At 45.4% G+C, this 24,639-nt stretch overlaps 1 protein-coding gene across 6 annotated transcripts in view; it reads right to left on the reverse strand.

Moving 5' to 3' along the window:
* Positions 1–6,995: 6,995 nt before the first annotated feature.
* Positions 6,996–24,639, reverse strand: part of PSD3 (pleckstrin and Sec7 domain containing 3) — a 116,992-nt gene continuing 99,348 nt past the window's right edge. For all 6 annotated transcript variants that reach the window (XM_027653258.1, XM_027653260.1, XM_027653259.1 and 3 more), the window contains 2 exons: positions 23,992–24,135; positions 6,996–17,545 (listed from right to left, as the gene is read on the reverse strand). In XM_027653258.1, the coding sequence (XP_027509059.1) occupies positions 17,333–17,545; positions 23,992–24,135 (357 nt within the window). In that variant the 3' untranslated portion in view covers positions 6,996–17,332. The remainder of the gene's footprint in view (positions 17,546–23,991; positions 24,136–24,639) is intronic.

A 24,639-nucleotide genomic window follows, 5' to 3' on the forward strand; every position in this document is an offset into this window, starting at 1 on the left:
ACAGTGCAAGGGCTGCAGAAAATCACCACACCTCAAGGCATACCTGCCAAGGAAATATGGAATAAAACTTGTACTTCAACAGGTGGCACCTGAATTGACAAGGAAGGGCATGGTGGGTTTTTTTCTCCCTTATTTTAATGTCCTTTGGCAAAATCAAGGTTCCCCAGAGTGAGATGACAAACCTGAAAATCCAATTACATCAGGGTGTATTTGGATTTCTGCATCTTTTTGAAGCCATTTAGATGAGAGATAGATCAAACAAATCTACAGGAGAAGTTTTCTAGGTCTGGCATCCCAGTGAATCTACAGTTTGTTGCCCAAAATGCTCAGTTCTCAGTTTATGTCCTCTGACTTTAGCACCTGAATGATCTTTCCTTGGACTTGCAGAAGGTGGGGTCAGTTGCCTCCACCGTGATTTCAGCAGCCAAAATTTTTCAAGTCAAACTCCTTAATACTTGAATCAAGTGGATATTTAAACTCCTCAAATTCAAGGGATTGGCCTTGGTGAGTCAGAGGGAAGAGACTGCTCCTTTGATGGATCACATTGGTGACTCAAAGCCAAGTACACATTTGAACAAGTTAAACTGTCCCCAGGGCTCATAAAATACCGTGCCAGGTGTTTTGCATTAAAGTCGTGCCAGTCTCTGAAAGCCAAGCAGTTCACAAACCATAAGGAGTAATACTTATTGCAATTGAACGTGCACAGTCAAAGCCCCTGTTCTGGAGAGTTTGCAGTTTAAACAGCATAGGCAGAACTGGCAGACACAGTTCTGGCAGCTCTGACCTTAGTCTGCTCTTGGGGAAGCTGAGGGTGAAAACTCCTGGGCACAGAGGCAGACCACGGTGTAGGTGTGGTGTGAGAACCTCAGCCTCCAGGCAGCTCCTGCCAGGAGAACCAGACCCTTGCCTGTAATCCTGAGAAACTGAGCTCCGGACTGCATGGTCAGCACACGTGAGCCCCCACAGGACTTGTGCAGCTCCCAATGCTTGGCAAGGAGGCCCTGTCAGTCAGGCTGCACACTGAAGTAAACATCAAGACATATCTGATGAATCACAAGTGCAGCAAGAGCCCAGAGGGCTGCAAAATACCTCTAGAGACTTGTTTGTGCCAGATCTCTTAGAAAGTTCAAGAGAAATCAGCTAAAGATGTGAATCAGGTTGCTGTGGGATTTAAAAAGGAGATTGAGCTTGTATGTCCATATTTTAAAATGGGAATCATCTTGCCTTGCTCTGGAAGCTAGACTGCATGGATACCACCCTGCCTCTGAATTGGGATGTCCACACCACTGTCCAGTGCAGCGCAGCTCACACATTTTAAAAGTAGGGCTACATCACTTCAGGTGCAGCTACCCAGTCAAACCCCTTGAGGTGGCATCAGCTCCCACGTGGGAGTGGGGTGACCTTGAGTCACATTGGAGCTCAGCCACTATGTTCATGAAAATAGTCTCCAATCAATGTGTGCTGTGGCTCAGAGGGTTGGTCAACTCACTTTCCTGACTGTGTGTTGTCAAGCCCTAAGAGAAACATAAGTGAACAAGCAAGTCAATGTAAATCAAGGGTGCCCTCCATGACAGGCAGACACATACCCTGGGAATGATGGTCTCCAGTCTTCACACACAAGGCAGTGGAAATGCTACAGCTGCAAGATCAAAGCAGTAGATTGACTAGAAAGCTGATGTCTCCAACTCCCCAACTCCAGTGCTTGTCAGCTGGAGGGAGCCCAGTGCCCCAGGCTGGAAAAAGGTATCACAGCTCACCGAAGTAAGGCCATACCCCTCAGAGCAGCTGTCACAGATGGAGATCCCAGGAAGGCTGAATCTGGACCAGAAGCATGTGTTTTGCTCTCTGACTGGGTCCTTTGCAGAAGAGGTTTCCCATCCACCTGCAAAAATTCCCTGTATTTTGCTGTAGCCCAACATTTTGGTGTCTCAACTACCTTCACTGCACTCAGAGGGTTACGTGCTCACCTGCAGGTGAACAAGCAGCTAAGGGTTATGTACCATGAACAGCTGCCTCTGTGGCTTCACACTTTTTCTCAGTTCCCAAAGCTGGATGTTCAGACCCCAAAACAGACCCAGTGAGGGATGGCCAGAAAACCAGCCTGCAAGGAGTTTGGAGAGAAAAAGAAAGCAGCAGCAAGGGAAAATGTGACTCTCTGAGGTTTCAATGTACCAGGTCCCCATCATCTGCCTACATTTTTACCCACACACCATTTAATCAGCATGCCAGGGAGCCTGGCTCCCTGCCAGTGGGAATGCGGATTCCGACAATTTGTCTAAAGTGCAGTCAGAAATTGCAGCTAAAGAGAAAGAGCACTTCATTTTTTAATTTTGTGTGTGTGTGTGTGTGTGTGTGTATGGGTTTTTTTTACCCCCATGAAACAATTACAACTTCTAACTGCCGCCTACACCTCAGTTGCCTAAGAAACGCAGCGTGGGTATGGCTGCGGTAACAGGACTTGGGTTTTACACCATGCTTGCTATCATTGCCTGGCTGCAAGGCCCCCACAGAACTGTCCCAGCAGCCAGACACAGAAATTATTCCTGCCCCAGGCACAGACCACTGCAAATTCCTTTCACAGGTGAGCATCTCTTTGGGAGAAGCCAAGGGATGTGGTAGGTATGCTGCTAATGGCATTGGCTTCATCCATCCCAGTCTCAGTACTTGTGCTTATGGGGTGCCCATCATGGTTCAGGCTGGGATGGGACGGGATGGGAGGAAATGAGGCAAGAAGCAGTGTGCACCACGAGCTGGGTATCACACATGCACTCCTGACTGGGCAGGAGCGTTTTCCACACCCACCCTCACAGCAGCATCCCCGTCATCACCTTGATCAAAATCATTTTTCCTCAAAGGACAGGGTATATGTCCGTCCTGAAGACTGCACCCCCAACAGATGTTTGGCGACACACATCTTGGTTAACAAGTCTCAGTTGTAGCTGCCTTGAAAAGAGAATATCTGCTCTTTTCACATTGGACATTTGGGCAGAGAGGAGAAGGTCACTCAAGCTGACTAAAAATAGTTACCTTCCAAAATGTTGACAGTGCATATCTACACTGCACTTCTGAGTGAGGCAGATTAGAAAGAGGATTTCTGACTGAAAAAAACCATTTTCTCGGGGGAGAAGAAAACAAAAAATACCCACCCACCCAAATCACATATTTTGAACAATCTCAGTATAGTGGTGATGGAAAATGAGATTCAGCTTGGATTGGGGTTTTCTTACTGTCCTTTCTTCAAAGACACTCCCCATACTGCAGACAGTGCACAGATCCATGGATGCTGCCAGCTTCTAAGCTACAAAGCCCAGGAAGGAATATTTACTTTGGCTAGCTCTGAGCAGTTCTCCCTGAAGGCCAGCACACAGCATGCTGTCCTGACCTCATGGCAGCACCAAGTGTTCAAAATGCCTCTGCAAACAGTGGGGGTATGAGAACTTTTCACCAAAAGAGCACTCTGATAAAGGAGGGGCTAGGCAACCTTCACAAGAGGCTGCTCCTTTCCTATTAATGGATTGCCATTTCCAATGATAACTGAATGTGTGTACTGTTCAGTTGCCTCCCATGCTTTTTATTTACAGTCTTGTTCAGTTTTTGTCTTGTCTCTGGCTTTCAAACATTTCCTGGTCGCTCTCTCCTTGGGCAAATCATCCTTGCAATCAAGATATCTTTTCTACAGGGTTTTCAGTCTTTGATGCTATATTCTGCTTTCTTTTCTGCAAAATTCTAGCCATCTGTACAGTACATTTCACCTACATTTCAAGACTGTCAGTAAAGGCCCTTCAGTACCTTTACACATGCAGACAAGTAGTGTTGTTAGTTGTGAAAATACAATGCTTGTGCACTATAAAAGTCTGTCCCTGAGATTTTAATTCATAGACCTTGCTTTCCCAACATGTCCTCTTTACTGTGTTTGTATTCTCAAGACTCATCCTATTTAGCTTGTGGCTTGTGGTCCCTGGCTTACTTCAAATATTTACAAATATTCCTACAAACATCCTTGCAGTGCTCTTAAGTCATTCAACATGTTGTGGCTGAAGCAAGTAAAGACTAGGTAGGAACCATTCCTTCCCCCAGTGTAACTGCTATTTCAGGAAGCAACTCCCTCCATTTAGATTGCAAGACCAAGATGTAACTGACAGAAGGAAATTACAGACTTTAGTAATTAAGCAACACGTTATTAAGGAAATGGTCAATCTATTAAGTAATCAATATACTAATTATTAAATAAACACACCACTATTCCTAATCTGCAATTATACTGTTTTCCACCCTATTACACACAATTATAAAGCTGTTAATTTCACACTCCTAAATCTTATGAATCACACACATCAACTACTCACTCCAAATTCATTACCTTCCCTGCTCTACATGACCTATCACCATGGTGGAAATCTATTCCTTTGCAGCCCATCCTCCCACAGCAAGTTTTTTAGACACAGTGCTGATGGAAAGCCAGATGGGGATTCCTGACAGCTCAGGTTGCAAATCAGTGATGCATCTGTAAGATCTGCACTCCTCCTTTCAGAAGGTTCCCCTGTCCTTTGTTCCTTACCTGATTTTATGCCTTATTCATCACTGCTTCTATTGCCTGAAACAACCTTTTTGCCACTGTTGTGCCTCCCTTTCCCTGTCCAAGTTCCTCCCTAAGGCACGATACATCCATTGTTAGTTTATCTCACTGGCCAGATTCAGCAAAATCTGTACCGAAGTCTGGGGTTCCCAGAGTTGTTATTGGGGCAATCTCAGCTTTATAAAATATTACTGATACACCCTGCTTGGGTATAGGGGACCAAAACCTCCTAGATGTCCAGTTCATAATAGCATTACCTTACCCTACACATTCTCGGAGGCAAATAAGTCTACTTAGCCTTGATTCCTCCGCCTAGTTAAGCTCCTTCTCTTTGCATCTTATTGTGAAGAGAAGACCAGCAAAACAAAGACCCACATCATTTGTGTATTGATCCACCCAAAAACTAGCTGTGGAATGGGACTGGAAGAGACGCCCCAAAGTGAACATGATCATGACACAGCAAACCTGGCAAGCTGGCTAGATATTGTGTAGTAGTTCATATTTTCTAGGATGGTCCTTTTTCTGGGAGAAATAGTCAGCATAGTGGCTGACATAATTTCTTTTGGAAAACATCAACTTAGCAGCAAACATGAAACAGGTGTGTGATGACCTGAAAAACGAAAACCTGGGTCATCATCACGATACCCCAAAGCTACTGCGTATTTTTGCCCTTACCTTGCTGATTAGGAGGCCACTGCAGTACATCGGTGCTCTGATGGGCAAGAACTTCCTTGTCATTTCTAATCTAGAGATAACCCATGACAATTCCAGACCAACTTGAGTCTCACTTTTGGGCTAAGTCACTTTCTCATGCTACATTATTCATAAATAGTCGAAAAAACTTTTGTAGCTGCTGTAGACTGTGGAGGTTTCTCCTGCATATATAAGCTAGCTCTTTCAGACTTCCTTGATAATTACATTCTGTACTTGGAAACTTGAACCAAAAGTGGACAATTAAGAGAATACAAATACATCTGTCTTTCACTTTGCATCTGTTCTGTCATTTTGTTCTAGTTTAATGCATTGTGAGCAACGTGACGTGACTAATGATTCCAGGCAGAAAAATCACCAGAAGATGCTCAGTGTTGACTTTGTCAGCTAGGAAGACAAAATAAGAAGAGATGTGGTGAGCAGCACTGACATTAACATCAGACACAGTTCAAACATTCATTTGGGCTTAGAGGAGGCATTTAATACATCTTTGTAAAATACTCCCACCCATCCTTAATACTACTTTATGTTTAGTCTTTTCATAAAAGACATACTAATGCAGGAGCATGCATGGGAATAAAAAATCCCAAGTGCTTTGAGGTAACCATGATGGAACATCAACAAAAAAAATCTGACATCCCATGGCATAGTGTGAAAACAACCCCAAGCACGTAACTATTTTGAGCGCTGAAGGTCTTGCCACTCATCTGATGGCAACACACCGACACTCTAGGAGGAAAAATACAATGAAATAATCATCTCAGGACAGTCAAACATTCACCCAAATCTTAGTAAGAAACAACATGTCTTCCTTAATACTGTCTCCAAGTACAAGGTCCTTGGAAAGCTTGGGCATGCCCCACCTGTGTTGGACACATCCTCTTCATTTGCCCTGTTATTCACTCTCCATGCAGTGTATTATCTTCCCATGTTGAGCTATGTCCAACCCAACTGCAAGCACAAGGCTGTTTGCTGTGCGTTGCACAGACTGTTTCCTCTCAGTTTGCATAGCCCTAGTTTCTTAACCACTCCCATCTCTGTCTTTTTGCACTTCACCTTTTTCTTTAGCATCTGACTTTTCCGCCTTTCACAGGTCCTTGCTTCCCATCCACCAAATCAACAGCAATTCCCAACCTCAACAGGGCCCTCAAACAAAGTACCTCATACAAATTTCAACTCCCAGTCGTTTCTGAGCAGCTGTTTGCTGCAGCCTCCCTCTTTCAACCCATGTGTTGGGAAACTCAGTTACTACTCTTCCTGCTGTCTCTTTACAGCAAGCAGTGGTAACTGCAGGCTACACAGCTGGAAGGGATGTTTGCTCTTGCACATGAGCAAAAGGAGGAGAGGCATGCTCCAGCTGCCCTGGGTTCTGCTGGTTACCCCAACCACAGGCCTCTTTTCATGTTTCGTTTAGTAAGGACCATTTGCTGTATATTTCTGTGGGGATGCACTGGCCTCTGCCCTGCAGATCCAGATTGTGCTTCTGTAAGGCACACAGTATGCTCCAGCTCAGGAAACCTTGAAATTGCTGACTGATGGAAGTCAGAAGGGTGCACTGGGAAGGGAAAGGGCTGCACCAGCTAATTGGTCCCTGAGCAGGACAGGCAGCTGCTGTAAAACCACCATCGTGTTCTTGGTTGTAGGAAGCAACCGTCAGGGCTCAAACAAACAAACAAACAAACAAACAAAAAAACCCCATTCAACTGCAGAACATGAAATACATTTGGTTTATTTCTTTCTAAAGTTTGTACATATACATATATCATTATACATATGTGAGATCCTTCAATAGGGTTGCTTGATTTCAATGACATAAAAATTATTGGGAAGCTTGCAGGCTCTTTGTTGCCCGTAAGCAACATTTATTCCAACTTATAAAAACACAGAGGAACAGAGTTATAGTCAGGAACATGGACACGAGAGAAGTCTACTTTATATCTCACAGTTTCAATACATCAAAGGCAAATTATTTGTTTGTATACTGTAGGCTTACTTTATCAGCAATGATAAAATAGAGGAAAATATTTATATACAGTCACCTCAAGTGAAAAATAAAGCAATGTAAACTTAAATTCCAAAATATTATTTTAAATGATATAACAATATCCCCAAAAGCCCTTCTTCCAAGTGGAAGAGGACTGATTAAGTGCCTTCATTTACCAGGAAATGATCATTCTAGTACCAGATATATGAAGCAGAATAAGGGAGGGCATCCTGTGATACCTGTAGAAAAGAGTGACAACTCTGCTTCAGGAAAACATCTCTGTGTAAGCAAGTATACGTTTGAGTCCTTACGGACATCAGCAGCACATGGAAACATCTCCCATGAACCAGGGCTTGACTTAAGTCTGCACAGCTCTGACTCTGACCTCCAAGTATGCTTTTCTGGCCATGCATGTTCCCAGGGACAAATACGGTGTCCTGGTGGTAGGACAACATCAAACCTGAGATGATGACCTCCCCAAGAGTCAGAGCAGCAAGTTCCAGGCTGCTGGAAAAGATTTAGTGGTTACCTCAGTTGCTGCTTTGCAGCGGACCAAGAGGCTACCACAAAGCAGTGAGACTGGGACTGCGTCTCTAGTGTGTTGAATGAAAAACACTCCAGCAATTCAGTGACGAGAGTAAACTGAGTTCAAGGTTATCAGAAAGAAGGTTCCAACACTTTGCAAAAGGGATAGGAGCTCACCCAGAGAAAAGGTCTTGCAAGGACTGCTGGCAGGCTCTGTAAGTTTGGTTCTGCACATAAGAGATGTATAGGGTGTATGTACAGGCATGTGCAAAACCTTTTTCTGTACTACCACTGCCAAGAGTTATGCTTCCTATATGGCTATCATGCAACATTGACTGAAAATTCAATCCTCTTTCTTAGCCTAAGAGAAAGCAACACTGTAACAGCTCAGGTGGAAGTAAATGATGCTTCTTAACTGCAATTCTGAGAGCAACAGTGCTCACTCACATCTTCCCACTACATCACCATGGGAGGCAGGAAACCCAAGGGAGAAGCTCATTGCCTGAAAAAGAATTACAGGACTACAGCTTGCCCAAAGCAAGGTGATGGGGATGTCCCCCTTCATACCATTCTGAGCTGCAGTTCACTCGTGTCTCAGTTCTGCAAGACAGAATTGCTCTGGTCGTGGTCCAGTGAACTGCAAAGGCATAGTTTCACTGAAGTTGCTCAAGTGCTTCAAACTAACTGCGTGTGAAAGAGTTTTATGACTCCAGGTAAGAATCACACCCTCAGGCTTTGCTCTATATTATGCAGATCATGCTAGTGTTGCCCTGGCTAGAGTACAATAGGAAAACCCACTGGGTTTCCTTACATCTTTTTACTCAGACCAGCAACTTGTTAAAAGGTTGTTCAAAGATCCCAAGGGAAACCTCTGGGAGGTATATGAGATGCCCAAGATATTTCAGCCCTGTTGCTCTTCTTTTCCCTGCTGATGACCACTCTTCTGGAAATCTGTACAGTTGCAGAAAAAACCCCCTCACTACTGCTGTACGGCTGTATCTGCAGGAGACATCACAGGCACCTGTCCTTCTTGGACAATTTTGGACATGATGTCCCCTTGCTGAATGTTCACAGAGCAAGGTCAACATTTTCAGAAGTAAAGCTGTGTATTAGATCCCCAGAGCATGATTTTCAGAAGTCAGCATGGATGCTCCCGGTGCAGGCATTGGCTGATACAAACAGGGAAAAAGTTAGCCTAGTATTAAGCTAGCAGAAAATCCCACCCACTAACCCATGCTTAAGACTCTGAAATATATGCCTTTGCTTTCAACATGCAGAACAACAGGCAGCCCCTGGTGGACAACACATGGAGATCAAGGCAGCTCAAGGGATACCCTAAATCTGCGAAAGCTCTGATGACTGCTTAACCTCATTTGTGAACAACTAGAACAACAAGCATCCTAATAATGTTTGCAGCTGCTGAAGTGCTTTGACCAAAATAAGCCTCAGAAAAGAACAGCGGGCTTTGGAGTGCTGTGCCACAGAAGCCATACTATACCTATGAAATATATACACACATCTATAGGCATCACTTAAACATGTTCACCAAGGAATGTAAGCCTCAGGGTGTACCTCACGCAGAGACTAGTGATTTCAAAGTTTTCAAACTCCCAAAAAACTCTGTTCTTTTAGCCAAATTATAATCCTAGCCTTGAGTAAGAGGACATAGTTGTCATGAATATGTACAAATTTAAAAAAACACCAACCACAACCCACCCCTGTTCTCATCCTACAGTCTTTCGGAATTTGATAGCACTGAGCATGAGGTTTTCAGAAGAGTGTGAGTTAAGACTTATGTTAGCAGTAGAGTTTGCCCTATGTGGTGACACAGACAACATCACTGATCTCCCTTCTCCCAGCAAGGAGGGAGTCAGAGGATTTCGTGTCAAACAATCGTCCATGGCAGCTTGGCTGGCTGCTCTGTGATTACACCACGCTATCCTTAGCAGGACCTGAAACCTTGCCTGCTTAAACAAAAAAGTATCTTGCTGTGCTGTTCTCCTTTAGGTGAGTTACAGACAGGACCACTGCTACAGAGTGGCTACTAATTACAATAGTTTACATCAGAGAAAAGTCCTTCCCTCATAGTTTGTAGCACTTTCAATCCTTGCATTGCTGAGTGATGTATGTTGGTCCAAATAAACCTCTGGCCTGTACCGCAGCTTGTTCCTGGCCCAGATTTAATAGCAGATGCCATGGGAGGTCCCTCATTCTTTAAACTTTTAAAATTTTTATGGAATAATAAATTGTTCAAAGGGGGAGGGGGGAACAGAGAATGCTTTGGGCTGGCCCAAATTTGCTCCTTCTGATCACAGGAGCAAAGTCAGGTCAATGGTGTGGCCTCTGGGAAAGCTGTTGCTTGCATTTGGTAAGGGAAGGGTTCTACTAACTAACTAAAATATAACCTCAGTGCAGCTAAGAAAAGGCATGAGCAAGGGACATTGTCTCAGGCAGGGCTGAGCCTACCTCCTTACACTGTTCAACTGGATGTTGCCATCAGCAGAGCAGACACTCCCAGATGGCACTGGGACACTTCTTCCAAGGACCTGTCCTCCTTGCTCTCATGTAAACCAGTCTCCTCACAAAGGGACTATGGCACCCCTGGATAAGGGTGCTGCTATCACAAGGGAGAAAAAAGCAGCAGGTAGTAGGGACAGTTCCTCAAGCAGCACAATCTAGAGGAAAAAGGGAGCCAGTGTTTCTAATCACCCCCAGCACTGAGGGCAATGCTCAAGCACACAGCCTCCAGCAGGTGACCAGCCGTGGAGGGTGGCACTGGCTCATTTCCCTCCTACAGAATCACTGTCCTGTGCACTCCTGCTCAGCTAAGGTGGTACCATTTCTCTGGCAGCTTCCCGGAGCTCAGGTCCCCACCGTGAAGCTCCAGATGAAGCAGCTCCCTATACTACCCTGCTGGGAGAGAGGAGAGGCCAGGCATACTGATTCTATATGCGCTAAAAATATCCTCTAAAAAGCACAAGCTACTGACTAGCTCTTTTTGAAAAAGCTTCTACAGTTCATCCCTCTAGGCAGCCTAGATATCAGATGCTGGGAACACATGCTGGGGAGCAATGGTTGTGCTCTTGTGAGAAACATGCACTTATTAACTGCCCTCTCAGAGCAGATGTGATGTCCCAGAGCCTGGGGAGAGCAATACTGGGGAAACTTTAAACAAGCATCAAGCCAAAAGACTACTTGACATAAGGTGTGTATACTGCCTTTGCCTCTGTAAAAGCAGACAGTGTTTCCAACAACCTGGATACTAGAAGGCTCGGAATGTTGCAAGTGTTTGGTCTGAGTGTGGGAGGGGGTACTTCGCATCCCTGCAGCATAACACTAGAGGATCACAGCAGTCTAAAACTCGGTCTCACACCTCCCAGCTATAACTGTGGCTGGAAACACAGGCTACCGACAAGCAGAGAGAAAAGTTGTTCACGGGGTTATCCACTCAACGCAGCACTGCTTCAGAGCAGGTTTTCTCAATGCAAGATGGGACAGCCAAATTTTCTGGATTTCTGCAAGCATGGAAGGAAACAGACCTGTTATACAGAAGCAGCTGAGGTGCTAAGATGACAGACAGGAGCAGCATGACAGAAAAGTAGGAGGAGCTGTCAGACTAACTGCAATAAGACCAAAATTCATTTAGGAATGGCGAATGCAGACACAGTAAGCAGTATGCCATCTGCAGAGAAAAGCCTTCACCACTTTAGAGGAGAACGTGGTCACACAATGCCTTCAAGAAGCCTGGTGATAACTGTGTCACCTTTAGCCTTCTCCACTGCCACAACCACCTCCTCACTGAATGGCCTGCTCTAATCAACCTCACTTCCCCACTGGAGAAAGGCAAAAATTTTGGCTGTTTCAAGTCAGAAGAGAAACCAGCCTTGTTACTCCAATGCACTGGAGCTGTGCAAAGTCACTGCACAATTCCAGTCTCTGGAGGGCTGCTAGGCCAAACTCTGGCTCAAACCATGGTTGTGTCGAGCACTGTGCTCCAGGAGAGCCCCTAGACACGGACAGACTGGGAGCACGTGGAATCAGAGGGAAAGCATTAAAGCGACAAGCTGTTTACTAACCCTTAGAAAGCTTCTGGTAGCCATTTACAAGTGCTTGGCTACAGATGAAAAACTGCCCGAGCCGGCGTCGCAGTAGAACGGCATTCCCCCATAGCTCCGCTGCATTAATCACTCTGCTGGCTGACTTATCTCTCTACATCAAATAAAGACACAACATAAATACCGGATTTAGAAGCTGTAGTCATGTTCAGTGGTCCATGCGTGATTTATCTGCAAGATGCACACAAACACACAGCCAGTCCAGAGAGTCTCTTTCGCAGCCACTGACGAATGAAAACCACCTCAACCAGACCCCTGCGTCCTGATGACTCATGGAGGAGAGTGTGGTTTTGGCTTCAGGAGAGTACCTCACCTTCTTTGGTGGCTGAGTGGGGAGAGGGGAAGGCAATTTTCCGCTTCTCCCTCACCTCTCTGCTGTCAGGTGCAGAGGCCCTCTCCTGTCTCTCCTTCCTTAGCTGGGGATACAAGTTGGTTCAGCCCCTCGAGGGTGAGCAACAGCAGTGCTTCAGAGTAGGGTGAGTCCCTCCACAACCACCGTCTGCACCACAAGAGGGGGGAAGTGAGGAGCTGTTGGCCCCATCTTGCTCCCCTCTTTGCATCCCTCCTCTCAGTCTGCAGGCAGAGGATTTGCCTGAGCAATGGCTGCACACTGCAGCAGGGAGGCTGACAAGGAAGGATGACGCCTCCCTGCATCACTGCAAAGGCTTGCTTGCATGCACACATGCTCATGGCGGCTGCCAGTAACTCCTGCTTACACTGAGCACCCCCAGGAAGCTGCAGAGCTGCTCAATGAAACACAGTTCTGGTGCATGCTGAGTCCCAGAGGAGGGCTGGAAACCAGCAGAGTATCCTTACCTACTGTAACCAAAGCTCCTGAGTTGCTGAGGTCAAGCACTGATTTCTCCTAAAGGCAAACACTTCAGCAAAGAAGGGCAGGGTGCAGGGTACCACTCTGCCAGACTCTCAGTGCTGCCACCCAAGGAGATGCACCACTGAAACCTCCTGAGAACCTCATCAGATATTACAGTACTGCTTGGTAGATGATCCTATTCCCAAGGGAGGACAGGAGCCTTTCACAACAGGATCGCATTTTTCGCTTGGCCTCCAAAATGCACATTTTTACATGGGTGCCTCTGGGATGCTTAAAAATTGTAAACTAACAGAGCAAAATGGCATTAATTAAAACTTGAGCAGAACCTAAAAATTCTGGGTAAACTAATGGGCACGCCTCAGCAGTCTCACCAAGAGTGCTCCAAGATCAACAAAGGTTAAATGACTAAAAAATGCAGTGAAAAACTGCATTTGATAAGCCCAGATGAGACTTAAAAATATATCCTAATCCATTAACAAGTATACATGGAAATAGAGAATAAATAATAAAAAAAATTATCATTTTTGCAGTTCACTTTTTGATTTTTTCCATTGCTTCAAATCGTCTTCTCTGCAATGACTTTGAAGAGGAATTATCCAGTTTCCATGTCAAAGCTGGAAAATGCATTAAACAGGAGTAATTTCTTTTTGAGCTCAGCAATTTAACTGGAGTATACAGCAACCAGAATATGTTAAAAGCCAGAGGAAAAAGAAGTAAAGAGTCACTTCTTTGCCATTTAAACCACTGCACTCCATTAATAACAAGAGGCCTGCTAAGCATGTTCTAGCCTGCCTTCAAAAAGACCCTCTAGTGAACCTCACCCTCACAGCCTAGCAGGGCCCATTTACAAATCTGCACTTTTTCTGGTTTTGTTTCTCCTGCATGTGCCCTAATGTTGTTATGCAAGAGAGTGTCCTGGCTCTGGCCAGGACAGAGCTAATTTCTGCAGTAGCCCCAGGAGAGGGCATGGCTAGGACCAGGAGATTATCCTATACCATCCACATCATTTTTCAGGGATGGGGGAAGGTCACATAGTGGGAAGCGAGCAGGCAGGTATCGTCAGGCTCTGCTGGTGAAGATTCACATGTGAATCGTTTGCCTCTCTTGTCTACTTTGTTATTAATACTGTTGCCTTTACTGTTAATTTTCCTATCTCATTGCTGTTTCCAGTAAATTGGTCTTATATCAACCTGTGATCTTTACCTTTTTATGCCTCCAATTCTCCTCTCCAGCCTGCTGCAAGGGGAGGGGAAGGGGGAAGTGAGTGAGTGACATGTGTGGGTTGGAGAGTCTCAGTGGAAACACTAAACTGGGGAATACCACTCCTAAACCACAACAGACGGGTCAAGTTTTCTTCTCCAGTATGCATTCGGCATTCCCCAAACGAATTTCTTCTTCTGTCTGTTCCACTTATTTGTTTTAAACCTCCAGAGCATGATGAGGAGCTGCAGGATCTAGCTTTTCTTTCCCTTCCATGAACTGTTGATCTACCGCTCTTAATTAATGCAAACAATCCCTCCCGATAAGCCCTATCGTGTATCTGCCTATACTGAGTCTCCCTACCCAACAAGCTGCACTACATTACTTCGGCTTCAGCAGCAGTAGGCATCAGTCTTCCTCAGGAGGACTGAATGTTAACTTCACCTTAGTAAGAATGCATAACTTCTGCAGTTTTTAGCAACGCTGGCGAGGTTAGGGCCAACCTCATGACTTTCATCATGGAGTGACCGCTCCCAGTGGCAGATGCCAGATGCACGTGTATCCCAACATCACTTATGAAAACGGTACCATCTAGTTTTGCTGCCAGGCCACAGCTGCAAGGATCAAGTTGCTCCCAAACCTCCCAGCACCTGAAAGCACAAAATCTTCGTTACAGCCAAGAGTCAGCACAACACTGAGAAAGCTGTTGCATGGTGGTACTCAGTGGGGGAGGCAAGTCATGCACTGTTGTATCAGGGGTTAATTACACTGATACTTTTGGTCTGTGTTTGGCCCAGCCACCTGTAAAAGTTTTGTTCTTTCTCTGCCAAGTTATGAGAAAACAAGCACCGATAGAACGGGAACTTCGTCCTTGGAGAGAGTTCTTGTATAAACTATATTTAATTGCTGTTACATGATTGGCTGATCGTCCTCCAAGGTCACTTGAAGGAGAGACTGAAGACTATGGGTATGAAGTAAACTCCTAGACTCATCTGGAAAAGACCCCCCCGGGTGCAGTACGCAGGCACAGGGAAGGCCACGCGTGTGCAGAAGAGATATTACTTGCATAACAGAGGGTGGGACTGAGGACCTCTGGCTGGGCAGTGCTGGCCACACCTGCCTAGGTTGAGGTCACTCAGTTAATTGTATAAAAGCAGATAGGTCATTCTTGGAAGGCAGGAAGCTTCACATCAAGGACAACGTTGCCTTTTGGCACGGATGCCTGCCAGTTTGTGAACTTGCTGACTCTCCAGGGATGCAGCTTCTGCTATGGGTAACTCTGGGCACTCTAGGTCGGTAAGATAACTTTATGGGCAACAGCTAGGTAAGTGGGGAAGTAGTACTGAGGGCTTGTTTCTCTCCCCCTTCCTCTCTTTTGGGTTTGTTCGTTTTGTTGGCCGCCTCTTGGTAAAAATATCAGTTTTGTTAAGTTTCAATGGTGTCATGGTTTCGGATTTCAGTATGCTACGAACCCTCCCTAATACAGGTGTCTGCTAAGGGCCTTTTCTCTTTGATCGCTCCCAGTTCTGCCCACTGAACTGGCAGTTCAATAAGCTAGATTAATTGACTTGGACCCTTGGGAAGTCTGGCAGAACACAAATCCGCTCAGGTGGCAATTTTTTTTGATGTGTGGCCCTTTGACTACTTGGGCTGGAAACACCAGCGCATTTCTAAACAGTCCTTGCATTGATCTTGACATTTCTGTATGCATTAAGAATTGCATCCATCAGGAAGGCTGTCCTGTGCCAGGCACAACAAAAACAACAGCAAGAAACAATTTTCAAATGGTCCTCAACATTACGTACCAAGGTAGTCTGCAGGAAAGGCCAGTTTGGTTGTACTACTCCTTATAGGAAAAGAGTGAGTCAAAATGGGAGAGACCTGTCCAAGCTCACCCTGTCAACCAGTATCAAACCTGAGATTAAAACCCAGGATGTTAAGTAACAGTAGAGCCACTGCTCTCTGCACAGTCATGATGCTGCCCAGGCAAGAGGGGCTGGGAGGCAGGAAAATAATTTCTACATCATCTTTCTACTCTCTATGCCTGAAAACTGCTGGCCACCCCAACAGTCTGTGGGCTTTCAGGTATGGAAAGCTCTACCCATGGTGGTGTCTCCCTGTCTTGTGCTCTCCTCTGAAAGTCTGGAGCAGGGTATGCAGGAGCTGTGAGCTGGGCTTGTTCTCTGTGGGTAGAGGGTACCATCTGACAAAGCTGAGGCTGCCTTGTGCTGGCCTCTAGGCACAGAGTAGTCAGGACAGTATCAAACCCTAGTCTGCAGCAAGGACATGTCTGTCCCCTCCTCTGGTCTGCACCAGCCCCCTCCACCTATATGTGAGCTAAAGCAGGAAAATAGAGAACTGAGGAGAATCCCTTCCTGAAGAAAAAAGACAAAGTGCTTTGTCACTATCAGAGGAACTGAAAGAAGCTTTCTGTGCACACCAACAAGGAAACTCCTGGAAGGGGAAGCAACAGGACACAATATATCATAAGGCTCTATATAGCAGCTAAGTGAGAGCGTATAGTTAAAAACTACACAGAGGCCCTTTGTTTTTAATATATAATGCTAATGGCTGACATCTACAGCAGCCTCCTCTGCAAATAAATGTAAAACCCAGAGAATCATTCCAGCTGGGTAAACCCTAATCTCCGTGACAGCAGAGACAGTACGGGTTTGGATACTTTCCAGACTTTCCAGCTTTCCAGCCTGCAAACTCAGGAGAAGACTTCGCTTGGAAGGAAGCAAACAAATTATTCCAATGCCATCATCCCAGCATTGCCAGAGGTTTCCAGGTTTCATTCCTTCACACTCGTGGGTCCACCGTCAATGCAGTAACAATAAGCAACAGTGACTATATACTGTAGCACCTGCTGCTAAGTACCAGTACCATGACCCACATTGACAGCAAACCAATGTTCCCAGCACCTCAGGCTCTAGCCAGGCTTCTGCAGCTGCACAGCTTTTCTCGCAGCTACAGCTTACATTCACAGCACTGCAGCACTTGTCCAGTTATTTTTCCCACCCACCACGTAAATAAAGTGACAAGTGACTTGAGAGATGAAAGCCACATGCCGATGGGAGGAGATAAATGGGGAAGAGACAGAATATACGTCACAGCGCTCTACCCCTCCCCCAGCTCCTTTAGAAACAGAACAACATAAAAAAGTCCCGATGCTTCAATTGCTAAATGATAAATTAACAAAGCAAAGCAGGAGCAAAGACATCTCCCACAATCTGCACAGAAACAGCAAAATATACAATAGAAAATGTCACTAACACCCCATTCAGGCAGATGCACTTATTTTTTGTGAAGGACAGGTTATTAAATGAAAAAAATTTTGACCACCGGTACTTTGCTGCATGGCTGTTCCCCTCACTGTCATTTCCGCCCTAAGTGACCTTCTGCTTAATGCTGGGTGTTTCTGGCCTGTAGTCCTTCCTCTCCGAGACATTGCGTTTCACCTTGGCACTAACTGGAGACTCCTGATTCAAAGAAGGACTTGAGTGGGATTTCTTCAGTCCTGGCGCATCGTTCTCTCCTCCACTCAGCAGCTCCTTCACTCCTTCTTTCAGGAGGCTGACATAAATCTCATAGCGATTTTTCTGGGAAATGAAAAGAAAGGCCCAAATCAGTCTGGGAGAAATTCTGCAAGAGCACTTGAGAGACGGTCTGGGTAACTTAATGGTTTCTGCCAGCCTTGGGAGCCGGCAGCCTAATACGGACGTGAACTATGGTGCCTGACGTGGACGTGAACAACAGTGGCTAATGTAAATTAAACTGTACAAAAAGGATTTCGGGCAGACCGAGCCCCAGGGTGCCGTGCAATTAGAGGCACTCAGCTCTGCAGCACACGAATTCCGACGCTCTGCCGAGCGGTGGCTCGCGGCAAGCTGGAGCACACGGTGATTTCCATGTAACACTACCAAGGGAAAGCTTGCTGACCTCAGTCACACCGAGGCATATCCTGTGCTCAGGCATACTGAGATGCCACGGGTCCCATCCAGGCATGAAAATAAAGTGCAGTGAACTAAGGGATAGCAGAAGTCCTGCTCTGGTTGTCTACAGATCTACCCTGCAACTCTTCACTCCCACCAGCAGGTCCCACGCTTCCTGCTTTTTGTGTGACTGCTTTTCCTGCTTTTCTTACCCATGGGGGAGAAACCAAAGCAGGGTCCCACTAAGTTCAGACAGTACCAGTTTGGCCACCACCAGGCCCTTGAGAGAATCTTCTGCAAGGCCAGACTTTGACAAAAAGGAGCAGATAAGAGGGCTATGACAGCAGCACGGCACGTTCCCCTGCCAGGGTCACTCACAGGGAATGATGAAGGTTGCTCTCTGCCCAGACCCTTGTATTTTTCAAATGGAAAACGTTCCCTTTACTGTGTGCCATCCCCACTTGTTCTATTCCACATCTGGACCAGACCTTTCCCTCTCCAACAAAAGATTTTGCTCTGCTTGCCACGATTACATCTTTCTGCAAGAAACAACTCAGAAAGGAACAAAATGAGGGTACTGTAATAGAAGATCCCAGCAGGGCCTCAAAAACAGATGCTGGGGCAGGAGGTCCTGAGAACAGAGCAATCCACCTCACAGGATTTGTTTAATAATCTGCCCCTGACATATCCCCTGAAGACGTGGTGCAGGCATTGTAATTAAGGCAATCTCGGTGTGCTGGGGGTCAGGGAAGGAGGATGTAAACATCCACCCTGATTGTTAATTTGTATTTTAAAGTGGCAAAACAGCGGCCAAACTATTATGCTGCTGGCAGAGGAAAAGGTATTTAAGAAAAAATTTTCCAATTTCTAGTAAAAAATAAAGTTCTGGTAAAAACACTTATTTGAGGGCAGGAAGTCAAAAAGCTCGGTAACTGCTTTGAAATGTGGAATATAAAAGGGGAGGGGGGAGAAAGAGGAGAAGGTGACTGGGTTTTGAGAGTGCTTTGAATAAACAAATACTCACAGAGGAGGATCATAACAAAATCGACCTAAAAATTCAATAAAAAAGCATTCCTATCAATTCCATATCTGGAGCTCCAGCTCCATAATGTGAGAGACAAACACATGAAGCAGGTAAGATGTGTCATTTAATAAAAATGGAAATGGAGAAACAGCAAGCAGAACCATGATGATGATGCACAGGGTTGATGGATGATTCATCACACAGCAAACCAGACACCTCTGCAAAAGGCAAACCGGTGCTCTGAGCTTGGAAATAGTGTAATAGTCATCAAATGAGAGAGGGACTTTACTGCCATATGGACATCTGCTTTTTATAAGTCCAGTAAACACTAGTAGGATCACAAGATTCGGCAATCAGAACGGAAATCCAGGATCTATATGTGTGCAAATGGCCATTTTCCCCTGGACTTTGTGGGCCCCTGATTTCTACTGCAATTAATCGATGCATTTCTATTTTTATTTCAACTGCAAAAAACTTGGTCTTTTATTGACCTGACATTTGCAGTTAGGTAAAAGCCGGTGGGAATTTTGCCTTAAAAGAAATTAATCTGGAAAATTCTGTCAAGTAAATAAAACCACAGAAGTTGAAATCATTCAAAAGTTTCTGCAACATTATTTCTGAAGACTGAAAGAACATAATAAAGAGGAGACAAGGTAGCCACCCATCAGTATTCTGGCTTCACCTCTCCCCTGACAGCACTCAAAGATCTTTCTCAAACTATAAATTTTTTGCAACAAGCAACAAGTTTTCTGCAATCTGGTGCAGTACTGCCTCAGAGAGAAGCAAAGAGAACTGTTCCTTCCTTGGTGTCTATAAGTAAAGAGACCACCAAAAAGATATGCTCAGGAATGCAGTAGCATCCCTGAGCAAGGACCAGTCACCTCTTGGTTCACCTCCCCTCAGAAGGAAACATCATCTCACTTGTTTCTCACCAGGAACAAAAATGAAGGGATTGCAAGGATGTGAACAAAAAGGAACTCTAATGACCTACAGAAAAGGAAAATGGCTTCTTCCTCCCTAATGGGACTATGCTGCTTCCTTAGGGACTCACAGGCCATTTGTGGGGGTGCTTCTGGAGATGTATCAACATCTATGTACCTAGATACAAAGTCTGGCCTGCAATCTCAACCTGGAAGAGACAGTTACAAAATAATGCCTCACCCGCCTCTTTCCCTTTTGGTTTAACCATACAGCAAGCTCTGTCACCATCTCCTGCCTGACCCCAGCAGGACATTGTTCTAAAGGGAAGATCAGGAAACCCAAAAACCAGCAAAAAGTTTCCATTCGTGGTTTTCATAGGGCTCACCATTTTGTTTTAGTTTGGTTTGGTTTCTCACACAAAGAATCACAGAATATTCTGAGATGGAAGGGACCCCGGAGGATCATTGAAGTCCAATTCCTGGCCCTGCACAGGACAGCCCTAAGAATCACACCATGTGCTTGACAGCACTGCCCAAACACTTGTTGAACTCTGTCAGGCTTGGTGCTGTAACCACTTCAGGTCTGGGGAGCCTGTTCCAGTGCCCAACCATCCCCTGGGTGAAAAACCTTTCTCTAGTATCTAACCTAAATCTCCCCTGACACAGCTTCATGCCACTCCCTCAGGTCCTGTGACTGGTCACCAGAAAGACTGTTGTCAGCCCCTCTGCTTCCTCTTGTAAGGAAGTTGTAACTGCTAGGAGGTCTTTCCTCAGTCTCCTCCAGGCTGAACAGAACAAGTGACCTCAGTCAGTCCTCGTATGGCTTCCCCTTTAGATCCTTCACTATCTTCATAGCTCTCCTTTGGATGCTCTCTACTATCTCTATATCTTTCTTACATTGCAGTGCCCCAAACTGCATACAGTATTGGAGGTGAGGCTGCCCCAGGTCAGAGCAGAGCAGGACAATCCCCTCCCTCGACCGGCTGGTGATGCTTTGCCTGATGCCCCCAGGACAGGGTTGGCCCTCCTGGCTGCCAGGGTACTGCTGGCTGAGATTCAACTTGCCATCGACCAGGACCCCCAGGGCCCTTTCCATGGCACTGCTTTCCAGCATCTCATTCCCCAGTCTGTATGTACCTCCAGGGTTGCCCTGTCTCAGGTCCAAGATCCGGCACTTCCCTTGTTGAACTCCACATGGCTGGTGATTGCCCAGTCCTCTAATTTGTTGAAATTTCCCTGCAGGGCATCTCTGTCTTCAAGGGAGTCAATGGCTCCTCCCAGTCTAGTATCATCAACAAACTTACTTAGTATTCATTTGAGTTTTGCATCCAAGTGGTCTATCAAGATGTTGAAGAGCATCTAAGATGGAGCCTTGTGGAACCCCACAGGTCTCCAGCCTGATGTCACCCCATTCACTATTACCCTCTGTATCTGACCCTTGAGCCTGTTGCTCACCCAGCACAGGGTGTGTTTATCCAGCTGTGTGCTGGACATTTGGTCCAGAAGGATCCTGTGAGAGACAGTATCAAAAGCTCTATTGGAACCCAAAAAGATTACATCAACTGCCTTCCCTTGATCAGCTGGGTGGGTCACCTTGTCATAAGAAGAAAACAGGTTTGATAAGCAGGACTTTCCTCTCACAAAGCTGTGCTGGTTGCAACTGATGACTGGATTGTCTTTCAGGTGTTTATCAGTAATTCCCACAATAATCTTCTCCATAACTTCACCAGGCACTGAAGTGAGACTGATAGGCCTGTAGTTTCCATGATCTTCCTTCTTGCCCTTCTTGAACACTGTGACAATGTTAGCCAGCTTCCAGTATATTGAGACCTCTCCATATTCCAAAGACTGCTCAAAAATTATTGAGAGAGGACTCATGATGACATCAGCCAGCTCTTCGAGGATTCTGGGATGAATACCATCAAGCCCCATAGATTTGTGGGGATCTAGCTGGAGCAGCAGATCCCACACAACTTCAGGGTAGACTGGGAGTTGATCATTCTCATACTCATGGTCCTCCAGCTCAGGGCACTGAGACCCCTTGGTCCCTCATCCATGCTGAAGACAGAGGCAAAGAATGTGTTAAACATCTCTGCCTTGTCTCTGTCTCTGCTTGTGAGGTGACCATCCTCATCCTGTAATGGTGTGATGCTATTTCGGCACTGCCCTTTGCCATTAATGTACTAAAAACACCTGTTTTTCTTGTCCCCCACAGCTTCAACTCCAGCTGAGCTTTGGCCACATGAATTTTCTCCTGCAGTGGTGAGCAGCATCTCTGTATTCCTCCCACGTCACCTGACTGTGCTTCCAATAAGTAAACACCTAATTTTTTTTGCCTTAGCTCTATAAGTAGATCACTGCTAAGCCAAGCTGGCCTTCTACCTCATCTGCTTGACTTCTGACATTTTGGAATGGTCTCTCGATAGTTCAACATGGCCTGTGAAATCCATGCCAAGTGTGAAGATAACAAAGCATTGCACAGAAGCACCTTGAATTACCATTTCTCACACATAACTGAAGTTGTTTCCACCGCTTTCCTGCTCACATGGGCATTCCTGCAGTGCTGATCATTTATGTGAACTGCACAGTTCAATTGCTGTTTGAGACTCTTAATAGAGAAGACAACATCTTTTGTTTCCTCCGCTGTACTGGTTCTGGTTTGTACTGAGGTACCCGAGGAATATTTCTCTAAAGATCACCATGATGAAATTGACAGAAAACAGAAAAAAAATCCACAACAATCTACTCCATCAATCTTTCATAAAAACATCTAAAATTCCAGCCTACATTTCATCCTGGTTCTAGAAGGAATAGAAAATAAACTTTGTGTCAAGGACCCAAAGCCAAGAAGTTCCTTGCTCTTCCAAGTTGCACAAGACCCCCTCCAGAGACAAAGTGTGTGGCTTGCTCTGAGTGCCATGTTCAAAACCGACACTATGTCACTGATCTCAAATGTTCTGCCAGACCACTTTACTGTCCATTTCCTAATCCACTTTATCAGCTTGTCTACAAGGATGTTAATGGAGACGGTGTCAAAGTCCTTGTTAAAGTGAAGAACAAACAACATCCACTGCTGTCCCCTCATCCATCACACCAAACATCTCATTGCAAAAGGCCATCATGTTGGTCAGGTATGATTCCCCATTCATAATGCCATGCTGACTATTTTGCTATTGTGAAGGGAAACTCAGCATAGAGATCACAACCTTCTGCAAAAGCAAAAGTACCAGTCAAGTGCAGGAGTGAAAAGAGTTCCTCTAATACAAACTGGTAACACAGGGCAGGAGGCTTACTTCAGTTCTGGAGGTTTGTGTTGTGTGGCCTCCAGCATCAGCTCTGGTGGTCTCTCTGACTTTTGTCTTATCTGCTCTTCCTCTTCTTCAGACTACGGATTTTCCTTGCCGGGCACTGCCTATTTAGAGTAGGATCCTTTCAGACCCAAGGCAACACTGACTCGCAGTTCTGAGGGAAAAAGCTCAAAGGTGTAGTCATAACAAATACCAGACATCTGGTGGGTTGCCAACTTGCTCCCACATAGCTCTACAATGTGGCAGACACCATGATGGATAAAAGCTGCTGCCAGATACTCAGAACAATCGCCTAATGCAGTTGTCTAAGTTGCATCACTCAGTCCTGTGATCTTTAATTCTACCCTTTTCCTTCTCATCCTGACATCCAGCTCACTGGTACGCAATACAAAGGGCTCTGATGAGGCACGCCTATGACAGTAATTTCAGAATGTCAGTTCCTTCAGAACATACCAATGGAAGACAATTATCCTAATCTGCATTACTGCAGAATGCAGCCATTCTGTGAAGACTGAGGTTCCAACACACCAGGAAACACACAGCCTTACAACACAAGACATATCCTGCCTGAAGACCCTATCACCTCTTCAAACAGATACATGAGGAAAGGACAGAGGGTCTCACTTTCATCCTCCGTGTTACAGGTAAGGAGCTAAATTCATGGGTAAGGCCACAGGAAGTTCTTGTCAGAAAAAGACGCCACATTCCAGCTTCTGTGATTGCTGTGACTTTTCTGCCTACTCGAACGTACTTCTTGGGGATGTAAAGTGAAAAATGCAGAACTTTAGGACTCTACCCCAAGTATAAGACATCTCCCATCCACACCCAAAAAGTAAAAGTAATAATGTTTCCCATACACACCTCGAACTCCAGGTAGTGGTCCTTCAGTTTGTAATCATCTACTTCCTTGCCTTTGAGCTTCTTGTCAGGAGGATAGGAGCGATGTTCAGCAAGCTCAGTGGAGATCTGCTTCAGCTTAGCTTCATGGGACTTCAGCTGTTCATCCTTCAGAAACACATTAGGCATTTAAGTGACAGAATCTAAAATATCCAATAAGCAAAGGAAAGTAAGAGAGATCCCAGTACAATAATACCAAGTAGTTTCCTTTTCTATAGATTTATAAGGTCCGTTATCCCAGAGCTCTGCCCCCAACAGCTGTCTCAAAGGCACCCAAGAAAAGTTGCCAAGTTTGTAGAAAAACTCAACAGCCAGAAGATGCCACTGGGAAGGAGAGCAAACCTGTCATCCCTCGCCTTGCTGTAAGCAACAAAAGCAGCTTGCTGCAGAGCATTACTGACAACATGACACTTCTGCTCTAATACATTCTTTTGTAAATTAATTAAGAGTGTTGTGTATGCAGTCAAAGCAAGGGCAGAATGACAGAGGTGAAGACCCTCCCTCAGGTCTTTGCAATGTAAATGGAGTTCCTTCCAGGATAGAAAAGACATGGAGTCAGTGCCCTTCCTTCTATTTCTGCTCTACTAAAAGCTCTCTGGTGTGTGCTTTCTA

This window comes from Corapipo altera, unplaced genomic scaffold, assembly GCF_003945725.1.
Source record: "Corapipo altera isolate COAL_440 unplaced genomic scaffold, ASM394572v1 61305, whole genome shotgun sequence".
Classification (NCBI taxonomy): Eukaryota; Metazoa; Chordata; class Aves; order Passeriformes; family Pipridae; genus Corapipo; species Corapipo altera.